This window comes from Pelophylax lessonae, assembly GCF_965119305.1.
Source record: "Pelophylax lessonae genome assembly, chromosome: 1".
Taxonomy (NCBI): Eukaryota; Metazoa; Chordata; class Amphibia; order Anura; family Ranidae; genus Pelophylax; species Pelophylax lessonae.
In genome coordinates this window covers 622,410,607-622,425,754 of record NC_138768.1, presented here as the reverse complement: position 1 = coordinate 622,425,754, position 15,148 = coordinate 622,410,607, and the positions used below count along the sequence as shown (strand labels likewise).

The window sequence follows — 15,148 nt, the reverse complement described above, 5'->3', positions numbered from 1 at the left end:
CTGTTTGCCTGGAGATCACTATTAAACATTTAGAATAAACAGCAGAAGGCATATAGAATAACATCAACTGAGACCCTATAGATAGTAAATATCAGTGCTGCATAATCCACCTTCTTGAACATGACTGCAATGCTTAATTTTTTAAATAAAGTTTAAATAGCTTTAGTTTAATGATTGTAAAAAACAAACACTTAATGTTGGTAGGTAACATAAAAACATTTATTGTAAAATCAGATAATCCAGTGACTTTACGCTTTAATGATAAGATATTACCACAGATTTTTTTTTTTTTTTTTACAGTTTATTATTTTTATCTTTACCAATCTCTAGCCTTGGATGGCTGATTTATAGATATTAAAGCAAGGAAAATTGAAGCTAAAATTTACCCTTTTTTCACTATAATCACCCAGGTTTAAATTTTTAAAAGTTGTTTTAACTATAGCACCACTCTGGCTCCAGTTTCCCTTGCTCCAGTTTTGATAAATCACTCCCAATCATGTTAGCCAGTCTTTCGTCATGGCAGAAACCATGACAAGCTGTAGGTCAAAGGCCATGGACTGACAGTATGTTCTATAAGAGAGTGTTGGTGAGATCCACATGCCAGCACATGGAACACAGCGTTTCTGGTGGTGCTCTCTCGAAGATGTGAATGTTAAAGTTTTGACAGCTGGTATAATAAGTGGTCCTTGCATTTGGTTACTGGAAGTCCTCTTTAGGTATTATGCCTATATTCTCTGCTATCTTATTTTCTGCAGCTCTTGTCTAAGCCATGCAGGCAAAGGTTGGCCAAGTCTGTGCAAAAGTTTGGACAATTCCAGATTGTGATCCCGATAATAGCTTGATAGGAAGGCTCTGCACTAAAATAGAGAAAAAATTAGAATGTTAATAGACCATAACCACAATATAATTTTCTTTTTAAATCAGATAATTTTTAATAAAACTTTTTTACAGCACAAAAAAAATAAGAAAAACATACAAAAAAAAAAGAGCAAAACAAGCTCACTCCGAACATAACAGAGCCGTAACAGTATAATGGATGAAGTCTAAGGATATAGCGTATAAATTAAGCATGACAGCAGATCAGCGTTAATATGTAGCATAACCTGTCACAGGATAGTAGTGCAGTGGCCAAAAACATAAACAATGAAAAAAAAAAAGAAAAATTTTTCCCAAGCTTCATTAGCATAAAAATGCTGAGACTAAAGGCACCGTAGCAACCCACAGAGCAAATGGTGTTGTCATATTGATATAAGACCTTGTATCTTCAAGGACACCCCACAATAGTAATGTGTTAACCTATAACAGGATAAAAACCGGGCAACAGCAACCTAGGGGTGAACTCTGAAGGCAGTGGGACACAGAGTCTCCAGGCGGGATCCCTAGCCTGAGCTGCGAGCGCGTGCCGTAACTGTAGGTACTGATAGAAAAGGGAATTGTGCAAACCGTATTCCGCTTTAAGCGTTTGGAAATCTTTAAGTAACTGGCCCCGATATAACTGATGTATCAAACACACCCCATAACGGTCCCACTCGATAAAATGCTGCAGTTTGGCCAACTCGGGGCATTCAATGTTATTCATAATGCGGGAGTGCCTAGAGTATCCCCCATATCCAAAGTGTTGCTTAGCCCTATGCCAGATCTTATCCAGTAGCACCAACGTGTGACAGTGAGAGAAACTTTTTAATTTGCCTGCCTCCAAGGATTCTACTAGGTCATTTTTGGACGTAAATGTAGTAATAATGTTCCGAACAGTATCAGAGACATCCTCTGTGAGCCAGCCCGTAACATGCTGCAGCTGGGCAGCCAAATAGTAATAATAGGGGTTCGGTACTGCCAGTCTGCCTGAGTCCTTGGCCTCCTGAAGCATTTCCAGCTTAATCCGTGAAGACTGTTTTTCCAGATTAGAGAGCGAAAGACAGTACCAAACTGTTTAAACACATGGATGGGTATCCAAATGGGGGCGTTACGCAGGGCATATAACAGCTGTGGGCTCCAAATCATTTTAATTAAATTGCACCTCCCCACAACCGACAAAGGCAATTTAATCCAACTGACCAATTTTTCCTTAAATTTCTTCAGTAACGGGAAGATATTAAGCTTAATATAGTTGCCCAAATTAGGATGAACTAGTATGCCCAAATATCTAAACTGATTTATTATCAAAATCTGAGAGGCTGTCTGAGGTAGTGGACGGTCCAGAGGATCTAAAGGTAACAGAACCGATTTGTCCCAGTTGATTTGGAAGCCCGGGAAGGATCCAAACCTGTGAATCAATGCCATCTCACCTGTTAGAGAATCAGTGGTGTCACCCACTGCCACTCCACACTGTCAAATGCCTTGGCGGCATCAAGCGATAGGATCGCTCTGTGGCCACAGTTATCTGGGGGTATCTGCATGTTGAGAAACAGTCTGCGTAAATTTATAGCAGTGGACCGTTTGGGTATAAACCCAGATTGATCCCGGTGTACTATTTTTGCTATCACCTTGGAAAGGCGCATGGCTAACACTTTGGCAAGTGTTTTTAGGTCGGTAGTGAGGACTGAGATAGGGGGATAAGATTCAAGTTGGTCCGTATCCTTCCCAGGCTTCAGGAGAACCACCACCACTGCCTCGTACATTGAAACAGGTAGAGAACCCGCCTCATAGGAAGCCGTAATAGTGTGAAGTAGTTCAGACAACAGAACCCCACTAAATTTTTTATAGAATTCTATAGGGATCCCATCCGTTCCCGGTGCTTTCGAATTGGGAAAGGAAGCTAGCGCCTCCTGAAGTTCCTCCAAACGAATGGGAGAATTCAGGAGTTCTCTTTTCTTGGCAGACACCACGGGAAGGTCTATCCCTTCCAGGAAATCCCGTAGCTCACCTGGATCATAAGACAACTTAGAGGTGTAGACATCCTGGAAAAAGGTGCAAAACCCCTGTAGTATGAACTGTGTGTCTGTAACCACTTGGGCTGTGGGAAGGGACAATCTGTGGATAACCGTGGAGGGCTGCTGCACCCGTGATATTATAGAGAGCATATGGCCAGTTTTTTCCCTTTCCTCAAAGTGTGCCTGGGCATTAAAGAACCATTTATTATCTGCGTGTTGCTGCTGAATTGAGCGGTAGAAACGCTCTGCGTCCAGCCAGCGGCTGCGACTAGCATCCGTGGGCGAGAGCAAATAATCTTGTTCAGCCTGCAATACCGCTGCACTGGCATCCTGTGCCCATTGCCTACTCTTTGATTTTATGCTCAAAACCTCTTGTATACACTGCCCTCAAATACAACCCCAGGTGGTGCGAAATGTCTGTTATCAGTTGTGAAGTTTTCAATTTGGGCCTGCATAATGTCAGGCTTGGTAAATAGTGGGAGCCAGAAGGGATTTAACTTCCAGTGTACAGGGAGCTTAGTACCCTGTAACGACAACTGCACCTGTACCGGTGAGTGGTCAGATAAGCCTCTGGCCAGATAGGTAACCTCTGGCGAGAGAGAGGAGAACAGGTCAGAACCAACTAGATGGTGTTTTACATTGGATTTTGCATGTGTTCCACCCTTGATACAAATTATATCACAATCAGAAGAGATGGGCCAAACACCTCCCGGTTCGGTTTGCTCCAGAACTCTCGAACATCACAAAAGTTTGGATCCAAACTGTGATCCCTATTAAAGTCTATGGGACCTGAACTTTAAAAAGCAAAGTGCCCATTTTGAATGCTTATATGCAAGTTATTGGCCTTAAAAATGGTATGTACCAATGCAAAAAAAGTTTTTAATAAAGATCGTTTTTGAAGAAGCAGTCATTTTAATAATGCTTAAAGGGAAACAATAAAAATGAAAAATTCCTTTAAATATAGTGCCTAGGGAGGTCCCCTTAGTCTGCTTGTAAATCGGCACATCTGCACAGTGTATAGAACCTGCTGCAGCAAAACTGACGTATATAAAGAACAAAAAAATTACATTAAAATCGATTTTCCCAACTATTGCTGGCAATACATAAACATGAAAAGAAAAACAGCGAAGGGTCCACCCTAAATCCATACCAGGTTTTTTTAAGAAAATGGTGTGGGGTCTCCCTAAAAATCCATGCCAGATTCTTATCGAAGCATACAACCTGGCAGGCCAGGAAAGGGGGGGGGCAAGTGACCCTTCCTCTCCTGAACCATACCAGGCCACATGTCTTCAACATGGGGGGTTGCTCTGCCCCCCCATCCCAAAGCACCTTGTCCCCATATTAATGGGGACAAGGGCCTCTTCTCCACAACCATGGGAGGTGGTTGCGATTGTCTGTGGGCAGGGGCTTATTGGAATCTGAACGCTCCCTTTAACAAGGGGGCCCCCTGATCCTGCCCCCCATGTGAATGAGTATAAGGTACATTGTACCCCTACTCATTCACCAAAAAAGTGTAAAAAAAAAAACAACACGCACACAGTTTTTGACAATTCCTTTATTAAAAAAAACAAAACAACAAACAATGTCCCCCGATGTAGATCCATCATCAATCATGATGCCCACGGAGCAGGCAGATGGTGGGAAGCTTTCTTTTTGGGTCCGGGGGTGCAGCGGGCATTGCGATCGATTATGGATCTACATCAGAGGACACTGTTTTTTTTTTTAACCACTTGCCTTCTGTGCACTTAAACACCCTTCCTATCCAGGCCAATTTTCAGCTTTCAGCGCTCTCACACTTTGACTGACAATTGCACGGTCATGCTACACTGTACCCATATGAAATTTTTATCATTTTTTTCACACAAATAGAGCTTTCTTTTGGTGGTATGTAATCATCTGTGCGATTTTTATTTTTTACAAAAAAAAAGAATAAAGACAGAAAATTTTGAAAAAAAAAAAAGTTTTTCTTATTTTCTGCGAGTAAATTTTGAAAATAAATGTTTCTCCTTCACTGATGTGCGCTGATGAGGCGGCACTGATGGGCACTGATAGGCTGCACTGATGGGCACTGATGAGGTGGCACTTATGGGCACTGATGAGGTGGCACTTATGGGCACTGATGAGGAGGTACTAATATGCCGCACTGATGAGCACTGATAGGCGGCACTGATAGGCGGCACTGAGAGGCGGCACTGATGAGCACTGATAGGCGGCACTGATGAGCACTGAGAGGTGGCACTGCTGGGCACTGAGAGGTGGCACTGCTGGGCACTGAGAGGCGGCACTGAGAGGCGGCACTGACGGGCGGCACTGATGGGCACTGATAGGCGGCACTGATGGGCACTGGCGGATGGCACTGGACACTGACGGGTGGCACTGATGAGCGGCACTGATGGGCAGCACTATCAGTGCCCACACTCAGTGCCCATAGTGCTGCCAGTCAGTGCTCATCAGTGCCTAGATGAGCAGGCACTGATGGGCACTGACTAGCAGCACTATGGGCACTGATTGTGGGCATTGATGGGGGGCACTGATGGCGGGCACTGTGGGCACTGATGGGGGGGCACTGTGTGTGTATTTTTACCTTTAGTAATCAGGGCACTGGTGATCAGTGCCCTGATTACATTCTCCTGTGTCCCCGGCGCTGTGAGGCTCCCCCTCCTTCCTCACACTGCAGGCTCCGTGTGAGGAAGGAGCGCCGGCGATGAGAGATGATCTCATATGTTTACATATGAGATCATCGCTCATTGGACGGCCCGATCACGTGGTGAATGGCCGCTGTGATTGGCCATTTACCACGATCTGTGATCGGCCGTGTCCAAGGGACACGGCCGACACAGATTTTCCCCGCAGCGCGCTCGCGGGAGCGCGCTGGGGGCGTGTCACTGGGAGGCCATTTAAAAACGGCCTCCCGAAAATTCAAGTCCGCGCTGCAGCCGTATATAGGCTGTAGCGCGGATGGGGGGTGGTTAAATAACATAATTGTTTAGAGCATGAGACCTGGTTCAGCAGGGGGGCGCTCGCTTATCCCCCCTCTTTTTCTAACCTGCCACGCTGCATGCTCAGAAGTGTCTGGTATGGATTTTGGGGGGGGGGGGGACCCATGCCATTTTTTTTTAAAAATGTTGGCGTAGGGTTTCCCCTCAAATACCATACCAAACCCCACGCATTGTTTTTTAATTTTGGCATGGGGTTTCCCTTAAAATCTATACCAGCCCCAAAGACAGAGCATTGTATACAGCACTAAATGTAATGTAATACTGTTAAACACTGCACTACACTATACTCACACTACACCAGGGGTGTCAAACTAGCAGCCCTCCAGCTGTTCCAGAACTTATAGAACACCAATAGCTATCACTGAGCCCTGCTCTATCTATCTCCGACAACACACTGCAAAATTTTCCGATGTGAAGCAACCTTTTATATTGTGGGGTGGAACTATGAGCACTGAGCCATTATAGTGCAAAGTCATGATGACTTTGTCCAATCAGGGCTCTGACAGTGACTGACTGTACGGCAAGCAAACATCTCGCCGAGCGCCCTGCAAATTCAGGTGTTGGTTCTGCTTGAACTGTTCGCCCAACTCTAATAATCAGACTACAGAGCCGATTTATAATAGAGAACTGATATCACCAATATCTCTCTGCTTTGCACTGCAATGTTAGTCCACACTGCAGGATACATTTTACAGCCCATTAATAAAATGTAGGACACAGTGTGGGTCCTGTGGTCTGTCATGGAGTTTTTACTGGTAATGCAGCCGGGAGCACCCTGACTGGGCTCTCCCGCTTTTTTTTGTCCCCACTCACATTAATGTTAATTGTACTAAGCACATTTGTAAAGCATATCACTGTGCTTTATAAATTTGCCATTTTAGTTTTTTTAAGGGTACAGTATTTTTACAGTAAAGCTGTAGGCATGGTCACAGATAAGGCTGTTTTAAAATGGAGCTCTATGGTTTTTAGCTGTGAAATTTTAGGTATGTTAGCACATAACTCACATGGAAATAATGAAACTATTAACAGGCCTATTTATCAAGGTAGTATAGTAGGATTTGATTTACAAAAAAGGAACACAGGAGGGCGCCAGCTAAGTGCAGCATCAATGGGTTTATTATAATTAAAAGGCCAAATGCAAGCTCACAGAAATATAAAATCAAAAAGCTTATCCGCAGTCATGCCACGTTGAATGGAATCCGCCTGTGACAGCAAACAGCGTGTTGTCAGTGAGGAAACCAAGTCCAGTGTTCCAGGAAATGGGGAGAGCCACTGTGGGAAACAAGGCAGGATGTGAATGTCACACCTGGGGTGGACTGGTTGCTATAGCGATGCATTTCGGAACTCTTATTTTCTCCTTTCTCAAACCATTGACAATCATAGACAGGCAAGCTCTATTTAACAGACGGGGTTGGGGATGGGTATCCTGGGCTCAGCCAATCACAAAACACTCAGTAATAAAGAGGCGGTGCAAAGGTGGAAAGAGAGGAAAGGAAAAGACACCCATTGATGCTGCACTTAGCTGGTGTCCCCTTGTGTTCCTTTTTTGTAATTTCAGAGATTTGGTCCTGTCTCAGGTGGAGTTGCCTCCTGAAGTGCAATACTCTTTCTATGGGATTTTTATGAACTCTTTATGAACATTTTATGAACTACACTACACTACACTGTATCTTCACATTTATCTAGGAGGGTAGAAGCTAACTCCTGTGGATGGTGCATTAGCATTTGTTTGCACCACAATTCCAAATGTTGTTTGTGCATAAGATGCAGAGATGTATAGTAACGAAGTAGAACTACTTAAGTACTGTACTTAAGTACCGAAATGCGGTATCTGTACTTTCCTAGAGTAGAATTTTTTTCTCCTACTTCTACTTTTACTTCACTACATTTTTTCGATGATTTCGATACTTCTACTCAAGTATTTTTTTTTTGTGCTGCATAGTTACTAGTTACTTTTAAAAAAATTACCACTGCCAGAACAGTAGATGGCAGGTTGCATAAAGCTCAAAAAAATGTGTATAATGTCATTTATAAATCAGCGCATACGAAAATAAAGGCTGTGTATAATAAAAGCTGCTATACCAAATCTTTCCAATAAAAAGAAAATATGAAACAAACAAATAAATGGTGCTACAGCGCTTAAAGTGCATCAAGAAACTACTAACAAACACAGGTTAATCATTTGAATAAATCATTTGAAATAATAAAAACAATATGATGTTCAAACTTTTGACTTATTTCTTTAATAACTACATAACACAGTACTTGTACTTCTACTTTCAGTACTTGAGTAGAATTTTTTTTTCAAAACTACTGGTACTTTTTACTTTTAGTACTTAAGTAGCAAATTTTTTGAAAAAACTACTTGCAATACTTAAGTAAAAAAAATGTTGAATACTTTAGTACTTCTACTTAAGTAACTTTTTCTGCGAGCACTTCCACTTCTACTCAAGTAATTTTTTGATCGAGCACTTGTACTTTTACTCAAGTAGAAATTTCGAGTACTTTATACAAGTCTGATAAGATGTCATTTTTAATATCTCATTGCAAACAGTTGGATCTTTAAATGTCCTCATTAATTTCAGTTCTTTACATTTCATAGTTCCCGTGTATATTTCAGAGCAGGCATCCTAACATAGGGCTCAGTAAACTCTATAAGAATAAATTTAAAACAAAATCGGGGCTTCTTTTCTAAAAGAGTTAAGGGGGAATGTTACTTCATAAATAGGATGTCTGTTCTGCATTAAAGTATTCAAATCTCCTTGTTCACCAAGATGATCTCATACTGGATGGTCAGAAACAGAAGAAGACCTGGTGAAGATGTTGGCAGGTGTCGAGGGTGCTCCTTGACATTGTATCGCTGGAGTAGAGGCAAGTATATATCTGCTTTAAAATCTATAAATTGTGTGAATATTCATTTCAGTTATTCAGTCATGAGCAGATGAAATAAGTAACCAGGAATTTGCTTTTCCCATTATTGAATAATTGAAGTGAAGATTTACACAATGTATTTTTAATTTTTTTGTTTGAAATACACTATAGCTGGAATGTGATAAATCTCAGGTGTTCTTGTACACAAGCCTTAAATGAAACCTTTTTACAGCATTGACAGCTTTTTTTTTTTTTTTTTTAAAGAATATTACAGCTGTTATTAATTCAAAAATACTGCTATTTAGCAAATGCTTCATCCTATGTTACAAGAAAAAATCCCATTTATATTGTAAAAAGTGAGAGATGCTGGCAATATCAGGATCTCATAGAGAGATTTTTTTTAGCTGAGAGTGTTTCATTAAAAATTTAGTTGTCTGAAATTACCTGGAGCTTGGTGTAAGGCAGGTAATTGTCATGACAGAATTATACATAACATACAGTTGCAATTATAGAAATGTCTCGATTTTCAACACCCACTGAGAAAATAACATAGAACAAGACAATTACTGTAACACCATGCTGCTTGGAAACTTCTCCTGTTCCTTGCTAATTAAGTAAAGTATGGCTGGATGTTACATGCTTAACTCTCAGTCCACTCAAATATGAATTGGACAAGAATAAGTTGTAGTATCATATGGTTCTGCATCAAAAGAAATGGTGCATAGGCATAAATATTTCCATAGCAGGCTATAGTACTATTACAGAGCCCAGCAACACCTACTCCCAGTTATCTTTACTGTAAAGCAGTGGTATCGTCTATGCCACTTTTAATTAAATAAATAAAATCTAAATATATCAGCGCTAGATCAAAAAGTGATAACAAATTAAGCAGCCATTTAACAAGCTACGATAAGAGCTGTAAACAATATAAAATAAAAAAATCAGGGCTAAAAAGCCAATATATGCAGTGTAACAACCGTATACCATGCATGTATACATAATTACTTGGAATCATCATAAATCAATTGTGTAATACAAATAAGTCAAACAGTGAATCACTTGAATATCACAAGAATATTAAACCGTCAAAAAAATAATATAATTGATAAAACAATTGTGCAAAATTTGAAAGCAAAAAGACCTTTCAAAGATGAATAAGTGTCCATAAAGTGAAAAAGAAGAGTTGATAAAGTTAACTGCAGAACTCCACCATCAAGCACCGGCACTTAGCATACCCCTCTTTCCAGATAGCGTGGACTACAAATTATAATGGTCATATAGGCATGTGTTAACCCTATAACTAGGTCAGGGATAAAAAAATAAACATGTATAGTGAAGCCCGTATGGATGTGCATTCCTTTTATATAGATTTAAAAAAAAAAGCACCTTAAAACACTTGTAAACAAGCAAGTACGTACAACCACAGCCAAACACCGCGCCAACTACTGACTGGTACACCAGTAAATTTAAGCTGGAAATGCGCAGTATGCACAGGCGAGGAGAATTTACTGTTGTACCAGTCAGTGGTTGTGGTTGGTACGGTGTTCGGTTGTGGTGTAAGACTGTAAAACACTATTTAATCTGATGATGCGTGATGCCTGACGTTCAGCCCACCTTTGGAAGATGTCACCGATGACGAAACGCCTTACGATTGGCCTGTTTTGATGACATTGCGTATGCCAAGCCGGAACCCACAACTTTTCCTCTACACGAGCCGATAGTCAGCTGGAATCTTACATGTACTTGCTTGTTTACAAGTGTTTGAAGTTACTTCTTTTTAATCTAAATAAAAAAGGATTCATATCCATACGGGCTTTACTATGCTTGTTTATTTTTCTTATCCCTGACCTATTTGGAGCCGCCGCCGAGCAGCCATTGCCCATTACAGATGCCGGATTAACACATGCCTATGTGACCATTATAATTTGTGGTGCACACTATCTGATAAGAGGCGTATGCTAAGTGTTGGTGTTTGGTGGCAGAGTTCGTCAGGTAACTTTATCTACTCTTATATTTCACTTTATGGACACTTATTCTTCTGTGAAATGTCTTTTTGCTTTCAAATTTTGCACAATTTTGTTATCAAATTATATTATAATTTTGACGGTTTAATATTCCTGTGCTATTTAGGTGATTCACTGTTTGGTTTATTTGTATTACACAATTGATTTGTGATGATTACACAGTAATACTGTATACGTGCATGGTGTACGGTTGTTACACTGCGCGTATTGACTTTTTAGCGCTACCTTTTTTTCTTACATTTTTATTTAAGCTCTGTGCTGTTTCAGTGCTTTATAATGCCATGCAGATTACACATAGCAAATCATTTGGAAAAAAATCAGCAGGTGCCCCTATCGTAGATATCTCTACTGGAATTCTATGGAAACATTCAGACTGTACAGTGCGTCCGGAAAGTATTCACAGAGCTTCACTTCTTCCACAAGTTGTTATAGTACAGCCTTATTTCAAAATGGATTAAATTCATTATTTTTCTCAAAATTCTACAAACAATACCCTATCATTGACAAAATAAATAAAAAAAAAAATCACATGCACATAAGTATTCACAGCCTTTGCTCAATACTTTGTTGAAGTTGAAATTAAAGCCTCAAGTCTGTTTGAGTATGATGCTAAAAGCTTAGCACACCTATTTTTGGAAAGTTTCTCCCATTCTTCTTTGCAGGACCCGTCAAGCTCCATCAGGTTCAATAGGGAGCGTCAGTGCACTGCAATTTTCAAATCTCTCCAGAGATGTTCAATCAGGTTCAAGTCTGGGCTCTGGTTGGGCCACTCAGGGACATTCACAGAGTTGTCCTGTAGCCACTCCTTTGTTATCTTGGCTGTGTGCTTAAGGTCATTGTTCTGTTGGAAGATGAACCTTAGCCCCAGTCTGAGGTCCATGGCACTCTGGAACAGGTTTTCATGAAGAATGTCTCTGTACATTGCTGCATTCATCTTTCCCTTGATCCTGACTAGTCTTCCATTTCCTGCCACTGAAGAACATCCGCACAGTATGATGCAGCCACCAGCATGTTTCACTGTAGGAATGTATTGGCCAGGTGATAAGCGGTGCCTGGTTTCCTTTAGACATGCCACTTGCTATTTAGGCCAAAGAGTTCAATGTGTGTTTTATAAGACCTGAAAATTTAGCTTCACATAGTCTGAGAGTCCTTCAGGTGCCTTTTGGCAAACTCCAGGCGAGTTGTCATGTGCTTTTTACTGAGGAGTGGCTTCTGTCTGGCCACTCTACCATACAGGCCTGATTGGTGGAGTGCTGCAGAGAGGATTGTTATTATGGAAGGTTCTTCTCTCTACAGAGAAATGCTGAAGCTCTGTCAGGGTGACCATCGGGTTCTTGGTTACCTCTCTAAGGCCCTTCTCCCCTTATCGCTCAGTTTGGCCGGGCGGCTCACACTAGGAAGAGCCCTGGTGGTTCCAAACTTCTTCCATTTACAGATGATGGGGGGCCACTGTGCTCATTGGGACCTTCAGTGCTGCAGAAATTGTTCTGTACCCTTCCCTAGATCTGTGCCTCGGTGCAATCTTGTTTCAGAGGTCTACAGACAATCCCTTTAGACTTCATGGCCTGGTTTGTGCTCTGACATGCACTGTTAATTGTGGGACCTTATATAGACAGTTGTGTGCCTTTCCAAATGATGTCCAATCAACTACATTTACCACAGGTGGACTCCAATCAAGTTGTAGAAGCAGCTCAAGGATGATCAGTGGAAACAGGATGCACCTGAGCTGAATTTTGAGTGTCACGGCAAAGACTGTAAATACTTATGTACATTTATGTACATGTGATTTTTTTTGCTTTTTTATTTTTAATAAATTTGCAAAGATTTCAAACAAACTTCTTTTTCATTGTCATTATGGGGTATTGTATGTAGAATTTTGAGGGAAAAAAAATTTAATCCATTTTGGAATGAGGCTGTAACATAATAAAATGTGGAAAAAGTGAAGCGCTGTGAATACTTTCCGGATGCACTGTAGTTCAGTTAGCTATTATTTTAAAAATAAAAAAAACTTAGCAGTGGCCTTTTGGAATATCCAGGGGGTTCAGTAATGTTTTCTTTCTTTTTATGGATCCCTGCTATATACAGCTATAACTTTGTACAACCAAAAAACCCACTAGGTAGATGGACATCAAGGGCCCTGCAGTGTCAAAAGGATCTGCCCCTGTTCCTCTGCCTGTAACTTTTTTTATGCCACTGTAGAGAATTGCTGACCTCTACTGTCTGTATTTGTAAGTGGTTGTGCTGAATAATGTCACAGAGTTATTTATGTACATCACTGCGTGTCTCTGTGTGGCTGGGTTAGAGACCCCAGAGGAAGGAAGTAAATAGAGAAAGAGGGTATGAGACCACATGCCCTACTAGGAAGGAGCTGGTATTTATCAAAGCCAGTAGCAGGGATTATCAGGGGTTTCCAATTGGTTTCTATGTTAAATAATTTACTATTGTTGTCCATAGCTTTTGGGTGTCTATACTGTATGTATATATATATATATATATATATATATATATATATTTAAAGACTATTGTTGGCAGACATATATCTGTTCCCATGCTGTTATCCTACATGTGCTGTTCAAGTTAGTTGATCATCTTGCTGTGTGTTGGAAAGGTGAACCTGTTCATTGCAATAGTGTTTATATGCAACTCCTGTTATTCTAGTTAACCATGTCCCTTCTGGTCTGGAATTCTATAGCTAGTTTTATTTTAGGGCCCAGTAGCCAGCATAGGCTAGAGCCTTATTAAGCACAAGGTAGTTAGAGGTCTGGCTGCATAGAAGATTGGAAGCTACCAGGGGACTAAAATTCAGAGTAGATAGGCTAACTCTAAATTCCAGTATCACATCATGGTCACTGCTGGTGAGAAGCTGCGTTTCAGGCCTGTTGGACAACAGTTGGAGTACACCCCATCATCACTGATCTTGTCTTCAGGTCTTCAGCACCAAGACAGACACCACATTGCAATCATCCTAAGCGAGGTACTATACCTTTATCATTAACTACTGTATATATATCCCAGGGTATAAGTGTACAATTCCACCAGTGCTCTCATTGGGTCCCTTGCTGATAATACCTGCTTGTACCTTGGATGTATGTACTTTTATTTATCTTTTATTATATAAAGCTCATATTATTTCCATACTGGTGTGCATTTATGGTATATACTTATGGCTAATATTATATGCTGACTGCAGTAGTTCATCTTCTCACAATTACTTTGATTAGATTACTGGTTAATTTCCCAGGAGGGGAATCCCCTCTGTTCACAGAGGCCCTGTCCTGGGTGGAGGCACTGCCAACTTAATTATCCCAATCTTCTACTTCGTTAAGGTTCTGGTTCTCCTATTTATTGACAGGTTTAGCACAATATCCTGTTTGGGGAGGGTGATTTCTCATCCCCCCTCCCTTCCTTAGATTAGGGCTACCACTTATGTTGTCTGCAACCTCCAACATTGCTAGTAGAAGAGTGTCTCATCTTCTCCCTTCCTGCAGTCACACCAGCTGTTCCAGTATTACTGAAGTGACAGCCTAGATATAGTGTGTAATGGCACCTTCTGCTTCCGGCTGACAGCTAGAATAGCAAAGAATAGCAAGGATTTTTTCATTAAATCTTGACTGGTTCTTTAAGCTCCTCACTGGGTTGTGGGAGGCTGGATTGGGTCTTGGGGAATTTAAGAAAGATAATTGCAGGTATTTGAAGGTCCTGAGTTGCATTCAGATTCCTATTTTGTTACTTGAAGTCTGTCCATGCACTAAATTATTTTCAGAAGGGCTAAGATAAGTAAAAAAAAAGTGTTCTGTTTTAATCGATGTGGAATGGGGGGGGGGGGGGGGCGCTAAGAGTGTTTACCTGTCTGCTTGGTCCTAATCCAGTTCTTTAACTTACAATTGTCGTGTCTTTAGCAGAGATGGCTCTCAGATAGACCTATAGCTGTTTTCGATTTTCCATCCACTACCACAAGTACTAAAAGATTTCTTTGAGCACTCAAAAATCATAGCTTCTTGGGATTCAGTGTTAAAATAGCTCACCAAGCTACTGTATATGTTCCATGCCTGAATGTATAAAATTGTTGTCTTGACACTGTAATTACTGATGTGTACTGATTCTTGGAGAAAGTTGTAGTTCACCACCAGAATCATCCACTGATTAAATCTTTACAGATAAAAAAAGGTTATCACAACAAATTTATTTTGCAATACATTTTTAGGCACAAAATCATTTTATAATTCAAGTATAATTTTGTGGCACAAACTCATTTGTGGTGGTAAAAGTCTATTAGTAGCACACTAAACTAATTTTAATGTACTTTTACAACACAATTAAATTTGTGTTAGAAAAAAAAAGGATAGATTTATGGGTTTTTTTTTCAAAGTAAAGATGATGTACA

The 15,148-nt window shown here is 40.6% G+C and overlaps 1 protein-coding gene across 1 annotated transcript in view; it reads right to left on the bottom strand.

The window, feature by feature from the left end:
* Positions 1–205: 205 nt before the first annotated feature.
* LOC309543913 (bifunctional heparan sulfate N-deacetylase/N-sulfotransferase 3-like) overlaps positions 206–15,148 on the bottom strand; it is a 392,778-nt gene continuing 377,835 nt past the window's right edge. Inside the window, exon 14 of the mRNA XM_082243003.1 lies at positions 206–857. Coding sequence (XP_082099129.1) covers positions 738–857 — 120 coding nt within the window. The 3' untranslated portion in view covers positions 206–737. The remainder of the gene's footprint in view (positions 858–15,148) is intronic.